The sequence below is a fragment of the Pipistrellus hanaki genome (genome assembly GCF_964339955.1).
Source record: "Pipistrellus hanaki genome assembly, chromosome: 3".
Taxonomy (NCBI): Eukaryota; Metazoa; Chordata; class Mammalia; order Chiroptera; family Vespertilionidae; genus Pipistrellus; species Pipistrellus hanaki.
The window spans coordinates 123929312-123946904 of record NC_140505.1 but is presented as its reverse complement, the minus strand read 5'-3'; the positions used below and the strand labels follow the sequence as shown (position 1 = coordinate 123946904).

General features: G+C 46.8%; 1 protein-coding gene across 2 annotated transcripts in view; it reads right to left on the bottom strand.

Annotated features, from left to right (window-relative positions):
* Positions 1–1512: 1512 nt before the first annotated feature.
* The window catches only part of E2F7 (E2F transcription factor 7), a 37171-nt gene continuing 21090 nt past the window's right edge, over positions 1513–17593 (bottom strand). For both annotated transcript variants that reach the window (XM_084876281.1, XM_084876282.1), the window contains exons 8-13: positions 13203–13388; positions 12642–12711; positions 9503–9995; positions 8178–8433; positions 5861–6282; positions 1513–4340 (exon numbers count right to left, since the gene is read on the bottom strand). In XM_084876281.1, coding sequence (XP_084732407.1) covers positions 4170–4340; positions 5861–6282; positions 8178–8433; positions 9503–9995; positions 12642–12711; positions 13203–13388 — 1598 coding nt within the window. In that variant the 3' untranslated portion in view covers positions 1513–4169. The remainder of the gene's footprint in view (positions 4341–5860; positions 6283–8177; positions 8434–9502; positions 9996–12641; positions 12712–13202; positions 13389–17593) is intronic.

Genomic DNA, 17593 nt, shown 5'->3' with positions numbered 1-17593 from the left:
CCGTTAAAAGTCAACGAAGACGGGGCACATGATATTGGCAAATGCCTGCAATATACAATAGCAAGATGCTGCTATAATGTAACACGTCACTACATATGTGCCCGTGAAACCCTAAGCCTGGTGCTGTGTAGAACAAATTGTCTGTGATTTGTTTTATGTGTCTTGTGAGACTAGGGACAAGAGCAAGAAGTGACATGTTAGATGAGATCACAGTACAACAAGGGAGGCACAAGCTGACTCTGGCAGAGGGGAAAACCCTGTCATGGGGTTCTGTCCACCACTTTGGGGGCTTCTACTGGGGTACCATGCATTGAGCTGGATATTGCGATTTTAAAGCTGTTGTTTTCTCTAGCACCTCACAATCCAGCAGGGGAGACTAACAACAACGTAACATAACTGACTCTGGAGTATGAGTTAGTGTAAATCAGATTAAGCCTGCTTGGAAGATCATTTAAAAGTGAGGGTTGCAGGGACTGGTTTGGCTCAATGGATAGAGCGTCGGCTTGGGGACTGAAGGGTCCCGGGTTCGATTCTGGTCAAGGGCATGTACCTTGGTTGCGGGCATATCCCCAGTAGAGGGTGTGCAAGAGGCAGCTGATCGATGACTCTCTCTCATCGATGTTTCTAACTCTATCTCTCTCCCTTCCTCTCTGTATAAAATCAATAAAAAATATATTAAAAAAAAATAAAAAAATAAAAGTGAGGGTTAACAGCCCTGGCCAGTGCGGCTCAGTTGGTTGGGCACTGCCCTGTGCACCAAGAGGTTAGAGGCTCCATGCCGTCAGGGCACATGCCCGAGTTGCAAGGGCTCCATCCCACTGGGGGTGTGCAGAGGCAGCGGAGCGATATCTTTCCCTCATCGAAGTTTCTCTCTCAAATCAATAAAAACATGTTTGTTTTAAGTGAGGGTCACCTGGCCAGCATGGCTCAGTGGTTGAGCACTGACCTATGAATGAAGAGGTCACAGGTTCGATTCCCCATCAGGGCACATGCCCAGTTTGCAGGCTCAATCCCTAGTGTTGGGCATGCAGGAAGCAGCCGATCAATGATTCTCTCTCATCACTGATGTTTCTACCTCTCTCCCTTCCTCTCTGAAATCACTAAAAATGTATTAAAAATAAAAATAAAATAAAAAGTGAAGGTTAACAGTGGAATTTGGCTTTAAATTAAAGGTGGGCATTTGCTAGACTGAGAAACATTTAGGCTTTGGTCTGTATTCGCCTGTGATTCTTACTATTGCATAAGCATGAGTATCATCTGGAAGCTCCAAACCTCCAGAGATTCTAACTCAGATAGCATTCTGAAGCTTAGTAGCACCAGCCCTCATCCTCCAAGCTCCCAGGTAATCCTGATGCAGTAGGTTTTGGCATTTGGGAACCACCAGAAAGTCTCGGAATAAACATCGGACTTGGGTTTCTTAAGGCCTGTTGGCTATCCTGTCTCTGTCATGGTTTTCCTGAAGACGGCGCTCAAAAAATCCACCAACAAACATACTAACATCTCTTAATTTTTATTGCTATTTTATAAAGCCTAATATTTTTCTAAAAAAAGAAAATCAGTTTACATGTAGTAAGTTACAAGTAAACAGCTACATAACATAGATAACATAGCCATTAGAAAAAAAAAACTAAATATGAAAACAAAAGCAGTAAGCAGCAATAAAATTAATACCTACATAAAACTAGCAGTGCAATAAGATAAGCAGAAAGCAGCTTTACCCGGAAGGAAAAAGTGATTTAAATACAGAAATAGCACCTTACACAAAGGAATTGAGACATGTAAACTTGGTACGCAGATTCAAGTATAAAAGTTACACCCCCAACTCTTGTACCAGAATGAAAGGGTTTCACAAACCCTGGACAGTGCAGGGCACACACCCTCCTCAGTGCCAACACAGAGCTGCATTTCCTTAGTAGGATCACCAATGATTGTTCTTTTCTTTTACTAAATCATACAATGACACTCAAGATTGCCACTGCCGTGTCACGGCCCCAGACACCCATGTCCAGCTCAGCAGCATCACAGAGTTGGTGGCTCTGTAAGAAACAGATGCATCATCTGGACAGAAACCACCACACTGCTTTCACATGTCACACGGCCACATTATGATGTGGGTACTGAATACAAAAGGCACCTGTTCTTAGCTTTCTATAGCTAAGTATGGTCACAGAATCATGATATTCCCATTTATGGGGTTACTTCCTAACACCCCTCAAGAACTGAAGTCTCCGAGGTTTATGTGGTTTATCATGAACAGAATTTTTTTATAAAGAAGATAGTAAAGTGAAAGTGAGGAACTTCTAAGGACAGAGGAGATAATCAGTCTGTGTTCTGATTTAAATGCAGACCTCTCGAGTGAAAGTATTTGGAGACAGTCCCCAGCAGGACAGCTCTGACCTGCACCCCCTGTACAGGTGTATATACCGGAATCCTGAAAAGGCCTGTTTTTATTTGTTCCGATAGGGAACTCATCATATCCACTCAAGGTAGTCATTACCATGCAATGGTGGATGACTGAACATTTTTATCTGTTGAACTCCAGAGAAGGTTATAAAAAAGGGGGAAAAATAACATCTTGTAAACTTTAAAAGTTTAGTGTTAGTAAAATTTTATATGGTAGCAAATTTACTTGTTCTAACTACCTACTTTTAGTTTCAAAAAAATCTTATGGTGGTAAGAAGGCTAATAATATCCGGTAATTAATATAAAACTACTTTACCCAGACTCCCAGAGTCTCTTAAATTAATATTTTTATTCTTTCATATAACATTTTGGGTCCAAAAATAAAAATAAAATAAAACCCTAAACCAAAATTCCAAATCTAAGATAGAAATTAAAAAGAAGAGAAAGGAATAAAGAAAGAGGAAGGGAGGGAGGGACTTATTTAATCTGAAGCAACAGGAGTGAGGTTAAGATAAATAAATTTAGCATACAAAGATCTAGTCCGGCTATGTACGGAAACCCTGAAGTAATCCGGTTTGACAAAGGAATACTGCATAACAGCTTCCCGAATCGCAGTCATGCTGAACTATAAGCCCTGCGTTTTCTGTCCCCTGAAAACAACTCTGGTTTGAATGCTCTTGGGTACAAAACAACCTGTGTCCACTTCCCTCCTACCCTTCCAAACTGAAGACAAAAAAGTAAAAGAAAAAATAATCACCTATTGTCCTGTTATCAATTTCTACACTAATTCTTCAGAACTCTACCAAAAGGTCCTATTCAGATTCCAATTCCCCATACAATTACATTCCACCCTCCTGATTTATTCAATGAACATTAATTGCTAGAAGGCATGCATACCTGACATTTAATATTTAAATTAAAAAAAAAAAGCACCCCACAGGGGCATGTAGTGGAGGACAGTGAACACGTAAGGGGTTTTTTGCCCACAGTTACCGAGAAGCAGCGGTTCGGCTGCTGTAGTTCATCTCAGTTCGTGTGCCCAGACAGGGTTAGCACATCCATGGTAGCCAGGTGTGCCGTTCACAGTTATTTGGGTCTTGACATTCTGTCACGTGTACCAACATTATCCACATTACCTGTAATCTGTAAAGTAAGTGCAGGGCAAATTATGGGGGAAAAGTACAAACATTCAAGTCGTCATACCCTGAAAAGCATGTGTTGCTGTTGCTGGACTTGTAAACTTTCTGCACGGCGCCCATCCCGGGAACAGAATAAATGACAGGGAGGATCGCAGTGGAGGCTGTCTTCCTGACGAAGCCTCGGAAGCCGGAGCCGTTCGAACTGCAGGACGGAAGGCTCTCCCACCAACCACAGATCTCCTCGGGGCGAGTGGGATGCCGGTTAGGGACACCCACCCTGGTTAAGTGCTAGACAGGCCCCTCCTTTAGGGAAACCACAGGCTCCAGCAGCCCCTTCAGATCTATTTCGAGCAAACAGAGGATTCTTGGAGCAAAACCACAAGTCAGCGGGCGGGCGCTTTCCCTGTGACTCCAGGCACGGAGTCTGGGCGCTCACTGGTGCTAACCGCGCCGCTGGTGACCGTGACATTCAGGAGAACGGACGGTGATGGGAAGTTCACCGGAGGACCGGCGGGTGAAAGAGGTACAATGGTGTGCCTTCTGCTCCCGCCCCGGCGCCGGGACGTGGCCTGTGACACAGACGGGGAAGCTCAGGGGGGCGGAGGCAGCCATTGGGCCGGCACCGGGTCAGGGGGCACCGCCGCTGGGTATTTCCAGTCTCCGCTGCGCCGAGCTGGCGTTTTGCAACGGCTTGCTCTCTCTCCTCCTAGGGACGTGGTCTCCAAGGCTGCCGGGCGTCTTGAAGAAAGTCTCACCATGTGTGTGTCGGGTGCTCTTGGGGGTCCCTGGAGTCGGGGACTAGAAAAGAAAAGGAGAGTAAATAAACTCAGAAGGGAAGTCAAATTGTTCGCGGTCTCTGAACTGGAAGCCCAGTCCTGTGTCGTCATGATCCCTGGGCAGGCGTTCCCTCGTCTTTGCTTTCCTATCGCATTCATGCGATTTATCTCCTCAACCCTGACCACAACTGGAAGCAAGCTTACCTTGTGTGCAGAAAGGCAGCCTAACAAAGAATTTATAAGCGTGGCCCCTGGAGCCAGGGTCTGGGCTCGGCCATAGTTAGCTATGAGACCTTGGGCAAATGATTTAACCAGCATGTCCCTCAGTTTACTCATCCATATAATGGGGATGATAAAAGTACGGACTTTAGAGTAGGGGTGTCGAACTCAATCAGAGAAGGGGCCAAAATCTAAAATCCAGCCTAAATCGCGGGCCGAATGGTTTACTGAACAGTCATAAACTGACAATGTCATAAACTGACAGCGGAGTGCAGTGATGACAGCGCGGTGCAGGCCACATTGCAAGGCCTGGCGGGCTGGATTTGGCCTGCAGGCCTTGTGTTTGACACATGTGCCTTAGAGGGTTGTAAACACTGAACAAGATAATGCTGGTAAGTTATTTTAGAGCATGCTAGGCAAATAGTAAGTGGATGTTTCTTGGCTCTTTTTCTTTACTGATATTTATCCTCTCCTATTAAATGTTAAACATTTATTCCCTTGACAAGCTCTGAGAGAGCAGGTCTGTTTACTGTTTACTGTTACACCTCACTGCCTAAGCCAGTGCCTGGCACATAACTGGTGATCAGGAAGTACATGTTATGTTGTAATAGCCTTGTTTAAAACACCAACATGTTTATTTCAACGTCTGCTAAACTTCTGAATCTCTGAATAACATGTTTAAAATATTTTTTTTGCTGCGACATAACTTTCTTTCAGAGAGAAAGCAATCATTCTAAACAATGTTTAGGAATTGATAGGAATTCAACAAATACTTATTGACTGAGGAATAAATGGAGTTGGGGGAGAAATACAGTTTGATTAATTTATATTAATCATATTCACTTATCTATGTACATTTGCATATATTCTGAGTGTGTAGGCATATAGATGCTTCCTAAACACTGCATTTTAAGAAGTGACAGATGCTAAAAATCTTGTGTCAGTATCAACATTCCCGAAGTTTCTCTCGTTTCTGTACAATTAAAATTCAGGGTGGTCTCCTTTATGGACCTGACGAAATGAAAACTTGGAGAATCTGAACATTCAGCATTCATCAAAAATTTACCTGAACTAATTCTAAAATAGTTTCCTCAGATTAAAAAAAAAGGAAGAAACATTTTTGTCTTTAAAGCACGAACCTCCTGCCTTAGGCCTTTGTACTTTATAAGCAGGTAAGCGGATCTATGGGGGAAGCCGGGAGAACCTCAGCCGGAGCCTCCACTCTGCAGTCAGGTGACTAAAACCAGGGCCAATGAGACGCAGGCACACCCGTCCCAGAGCGATGAGCTTTCTTGTGCAAACAAACGAAACTTCAGGACTCACCTGCTGCAATGTCACCACGGAGCCTGGATGGCCTTCGTACACCTGGGATGCGGGCTGGATGGTGTTGTGGGGTCTGGACATTGCTGGGCTCTGGTTAAGTGAGTGAGGACCCTGAAGCTGAGGGTCTGCCGACGGGAGTGCCGAGGGGTTTGGGTTAACCAGGGCTGCAGGGCCGATGAGGAGATGAGGGGTTGATTGAAGGCCTGGCAAGCGGAAATTCCCAGGTCCCGTGTTGGGGACAGTGCCAGGGGCAGGGGACACTGGCCCGGCCATCGTGGGAGAGTAGAGAACGGGAAATGGGCCCAGTGTCGAAGATGGTAAGACCATGCAGGGCACACCGAGGGATGGCAGCTGACCCGAAGCGGGGCCCATAGCATGAGGGGTCTGACTGCCAGGTAAGAGCACATTGAGACCATTTAATCCTGAAATAAGCAGAACAAGGCAAAAGTCAGCATGAAGGTCCCATTCAAGCTCAAATTCCTCTGTGCACTTGCAAATGGGAGCCCCCAGTAAATCAGATGTCGCAGCCAGATCGCCCTCACATCCATGCCCCCAGGAAATCAACTTGAGCAGCCAGCCCCTCCCCTGTGCCCTCCCAGCCCCTCCCCTGTGCCCTCCCAGCTCACACTGCCTCTTTGCAGCAGCAGCTCTGGCTGAAACACCACATATTTCTGAAAACTGGGTGCATGCTTGCATCTCCTGAGGGGGATTTCAATGTGAGCACCACTGCATCAAAATGGAGGAGTAATGTGAACTTGGATGGGAAAAACTGTATCTTTACTTCCCCGTCCTTCTAGCTGAAATTTACATTCCCCTCGGTTAAGATCACGAGTAACACAACAGTGTTAGTACCTTGACTTTGTCACTAGAACAAAGCACAGACATATTCATAGAACATTACAGCTTTGGCAGATTTCTGAATAGACTGTTATGCTCATCACAACTTTTAAGTTATGGGAGTATTGGATTTTTTGTCACATAATTCTATTACTATAATTAAAAATATTTTTCTAACTGTATCTATAATAATAAAAGTGTAATATGCTAATTGGACCGGACAGCTGAAAGACCTTTCGGACATCCTTCTGGACGACCTTCCAGATAAAGCCGAGGAGGAGGGGGGAGGGCTGTGAGGGCCGAGTCCCTTGCACGAATTTCGTGCATCGGCCTCCAGTTTCCACATAATTGGCTTCCTTTGTATCCCTGTGTTCTGTGCACTTGTCAGTGTGTTGAGGAGGAATCCCTGGGCTGCCCCACAGAGGCAAAGGGCCCATGGCCCTGGATTTTGTTCCATGCATTGAACTGTCACAAAGCACTTGCTAAGAGAATAAAGCATGTCTTCTAGAGGAGTAAATAATCAGTTCCTACCTACCTGTGAACAAGGACTTGAGGAAAATCAATTTAAGTCTCTCTCCATCCAGAGCGGCTTCATGTACCCCTGCATATCTAAATTAGGTATCTATTATATCTCAGCTCTACTTCAAAATGGTAAAATGGTAACAGCATGCATTAAGTGTCAGGCACTGCTCCTCTAAAAGCTTCAGATATAGTCTCATGAACTGAATTTTCACAGCCCCCGAGAAGCAGGTGCTGTTATGATTGCTGTTTTACCAATGAGGGCGGCTGCAGACGCACCTGATGCTCCCACAGACAACAGTGGCTTTCACACCCAGCCCCCTGCTGCAGCCCTGCCTCAGGCTGGTCACAGGCTCCGTCCCTCCGGACATTCAGGAGATCAGCACACGAGGGCACACAGTGGCCGACTGGCTCCGACTGTCACACTGCACCACAGCCAGACTCAGCCGAATTATAAAAAAGAATCATTTTTTTTTTAAATTTGTTGTGTCTTTTTAAATTTTAAATCCTCACCCAAGGATATGTTTTCTTATTGATTTTAGAAAGAAGGGAGAGAGAAACATCGATGTGAAGGAAAAACATACTTAGGTTGTGGGATCGAACCTAAGTATGTGCCCTGACCGGAAATCGAGGCCAGAACCTTTTGGTAGATGGGATGAAGCTCCAACCAACTGAGCCACCTGGTCAGGGCTATTGTGCTTTTTTAGCAAATAAAGTTTAATTCGTTAAAGAAAAAAAAAAAGTCACCTGGCATAATTATTTTCCCATTAACCTTGAGGTTGGTGAAAGCCTAAGCAGCCTCTCCTGTCGTTTCATCAGTGGAGGACACAGATGAAACGAGTCAAATGACTGGGAGGCTCATCAACGAACTGCTTTAGTCAGGCGACACAGAACAAGATTTAAAAGTCCAACTGATCGTCGATTACCCCGAGGGCCTCTGGGACATGACGGCATCCCTTACCGGCTGGCGGCGGCATGTAAAGACACTGCAGCAAAGAGGGCTCGGCGGTGCCTTCGTGTCCTCGCAAAGGCTTTCCGACCTCCGTGCTTCTTGGAAGACTCCCCCACTCAGAAGCCACAAAGCCCCGTGCTGGAGCCTTCCCCCAGGCTCCCCTCGCGGCTGGGAGCTGGCTCTCCGAGTGCGTGTCAGCCGGGGACACAGACGCCCTGTTGTCCAGCATCACGGGAGAGGCCACGTCCGAGGAATCGGAGGATTTCTAAGCACAACCAAAGCGGGAACCAGAAAAGCGAGTCACAATCCCAGCAGCACATCTTAATGAGACAGCTTTATCAAAACAGCTAACAGAGAGGCAGGAAGGTCCGACACAGCCGTGCACAACAGTGACGTGCATGTCTGTCGGCTCAGTCACGCTTCAGGAATGGTCTGAAGACCAGCGTCACGTCTGAAGCATAGAAATGGCGGAGATTTTCACAATGGAAAACTGGCCGTGATGTGCAGACTGTGAAATAAGTTTCTCAGCTGCCGGCACAGAAAGGGTGAGGATACCAGTCTTTGAGGGGCCTGGTAAGAACTGCGGTGAGGCCCGAAGCTGTGTTGGTTATCCAGGGCACATCCCAGTCAGCCTTTCATTTCTGTTCTGCAACCCGTGCTACATGCACACTGAGGAAAGTTCGCCCTGGCAGGAGGAAGGGCCTTAGGTAACGAACTGATTCCCAAGAAGGGTGCCCAGCTACCCACTACACCCGCCGCAGTGCCAGCGCTCCTGCTGTCCGCCTCCCACTGCTCACGTCTCATTAACCTCTGCATGGCCGCCCGGAGGCAGACGTGGGCAGCTGCCGTTTTTGCTCTTTTCACTCCGTGGGGAGGGAGACGGGATCTCTGAGCAGAGAGGGAAACTGACCGAGCACGGACTCGGAAAGTGAAGTAGCGCCCACGCTCCTGACTCTGGAACTGAGGGGAGCCCTGGATTAAGTCGGTTTCAGTGATCTCCATGCATTTAAAAACAAAAGGATGGAGAAAGACCGGAGGAAACGGACAGGCGTGTGAACAGTGGTGGCCTGTGTGGTGGCATTGTGGGTAGAATTTTTTCCTTTAAACGTTTTGTCATTGTATACAAAGTGTGACTTTTATAAAAATCACTTTTCTTACGGAACTACTTTATGGCAAGGTCTTTGGGGAAAGCTAGTTCAGGGCTTAAATGTACAAGTGGCCCGTGAAATACCCCCTATGCCAGACTCAGTGGCTTATTAGCCTCGGTGTGTCCTTGTTAGGAAGGAGCTCCTGTCACGGAATGTCCCTAAGCACACCCACCCGGACGCCCTTACCTTGGGCATGACCAGGGACAGGGGGCCGTCTTCGCAGCCCCGGCCTTGTCTCTTGGCGGCCGGCTCCTCGCCTGGCGGCTGCCCCTCCTCACCCCGGCGCTTCTGGGCTGCGGGCTTCTGGGCTGCGGCCGCCAGGACCCCGGAGCCTCTGCTGTCCCGCTCGGACCCGGGCTCCGGGGGCAGGCCCTCCCGCAGGCTCCCGCACAGCATGAACAGGGAGGCGGAGGGCACATACAGCAGGGGCTGGCCGGCCAGCAGGGCTGGCTTCAGGCTCTCCGTGTCCGAGGCCGCGGAAGCCAGGGAGACACCTGCTTGTCCGCTCAGACCACCCTGTGCGGGGAAGGCCTGCGGGTCCGTGTGAGGCGCGGAGGGCGCCTGGCGGGCGGAAGGACTGGCACAGGGTTCCGAGTCCGCAGGGTGGACAGGGAAGGGAGCGGCGGGGTCCAGGCTGCTTGTTGGAAGCACCACCCCCGCACCGTCCGAGGCTTTCCCCCTGTGATAAAAAGAAACGTAACAGGAACCGCTGAGTTACCGCGTTCTGCCAGCTCCTGACTCTACTTTTCTGAAGAGATGCACCAAAGCGAGAGCGGGTTAGAGTGGATTCCCTGAACACACGTGAGCTAAGCTACCCGCAGAGGCGATGACCAGGCAAACCAGGATGGACAGTTGGCGGTGGCGGGTGTGTGTGGTGTGATGGCTAATGGGGGAGTCACTCTGGGAGGATCTCAGTTTAGAGCTAATCCTGGCCCCTCAATTGCCTCTTCCACATCTAATAATTACCAGTTACCCAGCAGGTACTCCTTACCAGGTACATGGGTACTACGATAATTTGCATAACATTATAATACTTTACCTAATTATAATACTAGAGGCCTGGTGCATGGAAATTCATGCATTGGAGTGTGGGGGGGGGGTCCCTCAGCCCAGCCTGCCCCCTCTCACAGTCTGGGAGCCCTCAGTGGCAGGAGGTGAACTGGCGTCAGGGGAATGTGACACCCCCATCACACCTCTGCTGCTGCCACTGCTGGAAGTCCAAGCCTCGCTGTGTTACCCGTGCCTCGGGCCGGCCCTGGGCGGCTGGGGCTGAGGGGGCTGGGGGACTCTGCAGGAAGGTGCGCAGAGTGGCTGGACCCTCCTGGGGGCGGGCCTGGCTGTGCTGCGCCTGCTGCCCCAGGGGGGGTGAGGGGACTGGGCACCGCCATCTTTGAGGGTGTGACAGGCAATTAGCATATTCCCTCTTTATTAGATAGGATTAGTCACCACTCTCATTCCCCCCGCAGTTTACTAGGGATGAGGTTTGGAGGGTAAGCAATCTGCCGAAGGTCATCCGAGGGGCCTCTCGCCCAGTCACTTTGAGAGATCCGGGCTGCTTAAGAGACTGGACCAACTTTGATTTCAAGGATATATCCATTCGTCTCAAATCCTCTGAGAGACAAATGAAGTGGGCAGTGAGTGAGGAAATACACTTATCTACAAAATTATTCTTTTCTATCATTCTTGTCCCATTCTGTTCAGTATTACTATAGACTTTATAGGTAACACATTCAAAATCAAGGTCCATCAATATGTGAGATTATAAACATTATCTGGTCTTTTATTCAAAAAAAATTTCCAAATACTAAAAACAAAATGTTTATATGTCCAGTATATTTTTGGCAATAGATGAGGAAACTCCTTTAGAAACCGGTAAACAGAGAACAGGGATTCCTGACTACCTTTCGACTACCTTTCAGATGGAATCACTGAGACCCGGACTGCCCCCCATCTCACTGTCCGCTGTGTGCTGGGAATGAACGGAGGGCTCCGGGCTGCAGCGCTGAGTGACTCTCCGCCACAGCCCGCCCCGAGTAAGCGATCGCTATTCCCCAGCTCTGTGAATCGCAGTGTGTCCACACTGAGCACATTACCCACCTTCCTACCCCCAGCCGTCTGCCGTCAGTCTCTCCCTCTCCACCACTGTCCCCATCACCGGGACCCAGGGGTTTCTGCAATGCCTCCTCCTACCCTGGCAGGTCCTGCTGACTCACCGTTTACACTGCTTTCCGTCTCTGGCCGCGCCAGCTCAGGCCTGCACCACAGACAGAACTGCTGCAAATGCTCTGCTCTGTGATCTGCTCACCGAGAGGACATTCTCTACTTCCCATCCCACCTGCTGAGAGCAGCCAGAATGGTCTTCCCCATCTGCACCATCTGTCTCCGAAATCCAAACCCTTCCACCTGGCTTTCAAAGCCTTTTGCCAACTCGGCCTACTTACCTCCAACACCCTAAGCTCTTCTTCTGAATGGTGTTTCCTTTCACTATTCTTTTTGGATAAATCATTGTCGTTCATCAGCTTGCTGTCCCTCCACTCCCTGACCCTGCCTCAGAATCTGTTTCTTCCCACTTCAGTCATTAAAAACGTCTCTTGTTCCTCCTTTAGCATTTCCTCTGATATGTGACTGCTATAAAAGGAGAATAACAGTACCAACCTCAAAAGATTGTTATGATTAGCCCTGGCCAGTGATTAGAGTGTCGGCCCATGCACCAAAGGGTCCTAGATTCAATTACTGGTCAAGCACACATATCTGGGTTGTGGGTTCAGTCCCCAGCCCTGGTGGGGGCATGTGTAGGAGGCAACCAATCGATGTGTCTCTCTCACATCGATGTTTCTCTCTCTCTTCCCCCCACTCCCTTCCTTCTATTCTCTCCCTAAAAATCAATGGGAAAAAAAATCCTCAGGTGAGGATTAAAAAAGATTGTTATGATTAGATGAGTTAATATACATAACTTCTGGATTAGCACCTGGCAGTCATATATCAATATTACAACGATGACAAAGTGATTCTAGACTATGTTGCATCATTTTTCAGTGTCACACTAATAGTGATTTATCTTTTGGAGAGCATTTGTTATTTTTATTTTTTTTCCCTATGAGCTTTCATAGCTCAGGGGATAATTTTTTGTACTTTTGTGTCCCTGACGCTCTATCATGCACATTGTTTTGCATAAAGGGAAAACTTACGAACATTTTAATAAATAAATGGCTGACTTAGGAGCAAGATTGCTACAAGTTACCTTTGGGTGGGTGGCATTTCAGTTTAGTCTAAGTTAACATTCGAAATCAGAGAAGAATACACCTGGAATTTCGAAAAGACTTACTGTGAGTTGTCTTCTATTTGCTGCTGGTAAATAGCTGCCAGACTTCCAATTTCTAGGAAGCCACCTGGTCCTATGAAGGAAAAGGAAGGCCTAAGAAATACAGCCAGAGACGTGCACATACCCGTTTTTTATGGCAAGGACGCATTTCACAGCTCAGGGACTAAGACCATCTCAAGTCTATTCTGGTTTTGAGCCAAAGAGAGAAATTTTGAGAAGCTAGCTGTTACTACTAAATTCAGGTCTCATCAAGAATTGGTAAGAACAAGAAAACAAGTGCTGCTTTGTCTAGTAAGTTGGATGCATTTTTGAGGTGCATCGAACAGTTATCCGTGGCAAGCTGGCTGATCTGCCGGGCTGACAAGGATCACTATCCAGGAAGGGGCCCCTGGTCACACCCTGGGAAGTCACCAGCTCTCTACCCCCAGTAGTTGTCCCGCTTCAGGTAAGTGAAAAGGCAGGCAGGGCCCAGAGACGGGACTGGATTGGAACTGCCAGGGTGTGGGTAAAGCTACGACGGCACGGACTGGCGGAGCCCAGGGTTCAGTAAAGGCAGGTAGATACCTTGCTCTTGCCCGGAAGGGCTGCTGGGTTCCGAGTTCGCTTTCCTGTGAATCCTCTCGGAAGCTGGACCTTGGTTGAAGGAGCCACAGCGAGCCAGCTTCTGTGCAGCACAGGCTTGCACTTTGCTGTATGTTTCTCTTTTCAGTTCTGGTAAGACAGATGCAGAGACATCCACTAGTTCTTCACCTACATAAACAAGAGACGTGGCAGTGTTGTTACACAACTATAATTCTGGACAACTTGACTCTTACCCTTTTAAGATATGGCTTGGAAAGCCTATCATTGTAATGGAGCTACCCTATAAGTGAGAAACTAAGACACTCCAAAGAATTATATGAGCCTTTCTCAAACCCCAATTTCTCTCAATGTACAATTTTTTTTAAAGTTAGTGGAGGGCTATAAAGTGAGACTAAAGCCATATATATTCTAAAATTACCTAACCTGCAATAAAAGTAGAGCAAGATGTTTTTCACCCCCAAATGGAAGGGAGCTGACATTTTAGATACTTTCTTTGGGTAGAGTATCAAAGGAAAACCCAGCTATGCTCAGCCCAATGTGCATATTCTAAGATTTTTAACGTTAATTGAAACCTGTCTTTTATGCCATAGCTCTAAGGCAATGAATATAAAAATTTCTATATCCCACTGCTTTATTATTCCTTATGCAGTAGGAGGCCCCGTTACCCAGTGACCAAAGGAATAAGGGCAACAGAAACCTCGTAGTTGAAATGCTGCAGAAAAGTAAGGACAATAAAAGACTGGGCCCGAGGGGCCCGTTCTATGCTTCAAGGAGCCGATATGAAGTCAGGACAGAATTTCTACATAAAACTGTATTTCTAGGTAGAAATAGGCCCCATTGCTGTTGCTCAGACAGTTATTCCTACCCTGTTCTTCTGTGCTGTTTATGTAGAAGCTCAAAGCATGCCCATTTAAAAAAAAATATTTTATTGATTTTTTACAGAGAGGAAGGGAGAGAGATAGAGAGTTAGAAACATCAATGAGAGAGAAACATCGATCAGCTGCCTCCGGCACATCCCCTACCTGCGACCAAGTTACATGCCCTTGACTGGAACTGAACCTGGGACCTTTCAGTCCGCAGGCTGACGAGCATGTCCATTTTAATAAGACTGATTAAATAGACTGAAAGGTCCAGCCATACTTATGTTCTCTAAAACACACAAATATTGAAAAAGAAAATCACCTTTATGGGTTTCTATTTCTTATAACAAAAACAAAGTAAATGTTCTTTTTAGAAATTCAGAAATTACAGAATCAAATAGAAAAAAAAATGGGTCAAGACAGTAACGGGGATCAGAGTTCCCCTCTTAAAACAGAACATTGGACAATATAGATAAATCAACCAGCGGCTCTCAAGACACTGAACATCAGGGCATGAAAGACAATGATCCTTTAGAGCCAGGAATCAAGTGAGGTGAGCTCCATGACCGCCCAGGTCACTGCCTGGAGAAGGTTTCCAGGTTGGGGTGCAGAGAGGGGGGCCTAGAGAGAGCCGGACGTTTCTCCAGGCTGAGGATGGAGCTGGAGGCCAGGAAAGCAAGGCAGCTGGAGTTTGTATGGCAGGACATGAGAGCGGAGAGCCATACAGAAAGAGATGCTGGGGATGGGCGGAAGGAGCCCCTCGAGTATGCAGTGGAGTGCTCGCATAGGTGAGAAAACTACCCAGGACCCGTGGGGAGAGAACCACTCAAAAGGAGCAGAAGGAATAGCTGTTTCAATAGTGGGGACAATGTACATGCACATACACTGAGTGGCCAGATTATTATGATCTCTGAATGCTTAATAATCTGGCCACTCAGAGAGTGTGTGTGTGTGTGTGTGTGTGTGTGTGTGTGTGTGTATTAGAGGCCTGGTGCATGAATTTGTGCATGGGTGGGGTCAGGTCAGCCTGGCCAGGGAAAGGGGACATGGGTAGTTGGCCAGCCTGCTGGTCGAACTCCTGGTCGAGAGGACAATTTGCATATTAGCCTTTTATTATATAAAATATACACTGAGTTGCCAGATTATTATGCATTCAGAGATTATAATAATATGGCTACTCAGTGTATATGCATGTGTGTATGTGTGTGTGTGTGTGTGTGTGTGTGTGTGTGTGTGTGTGAATATATATAAATCTTCATCCTAGGATATTTTGTCATTGCTTTTTAGAGAGAGTGGAAGAGAGAAGGAAAGACAGATAAATATTGATGTGAGAGAAACACATCAATTGGTTGCCTCCTGCCCAACCCCCCACCTAGGGCCTCAACTGGGGAGGAGCCTACAACTGAGGTACGTGCCCTTGATGGGAATAGTACCCGGAACCCTTCAGTGTGCAGGCCAATGCTCTAACTATTGTGCCAAACTGGCTAGGGCTACATGCATATTCATTGTAGCTTTATTTGTAATAGCCAAAATATGGAAATAATCTAAATGTCCATCAACATGTAAATGATTGAAGAATTATATATTCATACAATGGAATACTTCTTAGTAATAAAAGGAAAAAACTACTGTTAAATGATAATACATGATTAATCTATATAATAAAGACCTAAGTGACTGAAACGACCAGAATGACTGGTCACTATGATGTGCACTGATAAGTTGACAGCAGAGCTGATGATGAGGATATCAGTAAGAAACTAGGGAATGCAGGAGGAGGATCACATTTCTGAGGGTAGGTACACTACTTTTAAGGTTCCTGACCTGGTTCCAAGCCCTCTTTCCCTCCTCTAAGATCAGAGCTCCCCCAGTTGCTGTCCCACTGGTTATGCAAATACATGAACTCATTTTCTCAACTCCAGCTCATTTCCCCAACTACCTCATTTTCTGCAATGATACCACCACCCTCGAACCCCTCCTTTCTTTCAACCCATCTAAAGACCAAAGACCCCTTGTCACGCAGTCTGTGTATCAGTACAAATGTCTTGGCCTGACCTTTGAAGGCCACCAAAATTCTGCCCCAGCGGATCACCATGCCTCGTCACCCTCTGCCTTGTGCCCTCCACTCAGACCAGGAGGGCTGATCTCTCCCACCCGCATCAGACTCGTGCTTAGGTATCGGTTCCTCCAACTAAAAACCTCTCCATCCCTTCAAAACCTAAAAGTCCATCAGAACTTACCCCAAATCCTTTGATTTCCTACAGCACCACTACCACCGTGTACAGTGCTGGATTTTTAAAAAAATATATTTTATTGATTTTTTTTACAGAGAGGAAGAGAGAGGGATAGAGAGTTAGAAACATCAATGAGTGAGAATCATCTATCAGCTGCCTCTTGCACACCCCCTACTCGGGATGTGCCCACAACCATGGTACATGCCCTTGACTAGGATCCAACTTGGGACCTTTCAGTCCGCAGGCCGACGCTCTATCCACTGAGCTAAACCGGTTTTGGCTGGATTGTTTTTTAAGTTTCAAATGAGTGCTAATGATAGAACTCCAGGAGAGGCTCATTAACCAACGGAAGTGAGCAAGGCACGGATCTGGGAACTCATGTGATCGAAGAGGAACAAAAGACCTCTTCTGCTCACACTCCCACGGAGCAGGGCCCACCAGCACCACCAAGTACAACAGCATAATACTGAAGTGCAGTAGGTCAGATGAGAGACTCTCCGCTCTGGGTGAGGAGGGAAGCTTTATGGAGGGGTTGACATTTGGGACAGATCTGGAAAGCGGAACGGAATATTTTCGTGTCAAAGAGGAGAGGGCTTCAGAGGGGAAAGGATGAAGAGAAGCCAAAGGCAGAGCAACAGAAAATGGCGAAGTTGTATATGCCATGCAGGCACGGATGGCGTGCTATATACAGCTTTAAGTCTCTCATGGCAGATGCACAGTCCACACTCAGTAAGTACTTGCTGGGTGGAATTAGTTATACTAGATTTCAAGTGGTTTCATCTAGACCAGTGTTTCCCAAACTTCTCTCATGATGAGAATCACCTGGTGGAGTTGTTAAAACACAGATTCCTGAATCCCAACTAAGAAGTGCTAAACTAGAATTTTTGGGAATATATAGGTAAAATTGTATACTTAACTAGTGCTCTAAGACAGATGTTATATACAGAGCACTAAGTTAGGTATGCAATTTTACCTATATGTTCCCAAAAATTCTAGTTTAGCACTTCTTAGTTGGGATTCAGGAATCTGTGTTTTAACAACTCCACCAGGTGATTCTCATCATGAGAGAAGTTTGGGAAACACTGATCTAGACCCTAAGTGAATAATGTGCTACCATGAGGTAGAGAGCTGTAACTTCTATAGGCCTGGGTTAAGTGGCAGGAATTCATACCACTAACTCCAAAATTGCAAGGGTAATTTAAAAAGGTTAATGGCTTTTACTCAGACTGCCTAGTTATATGTAAAGTAGCAGGATCCAGTCCCCAATTGCTCAGCTATT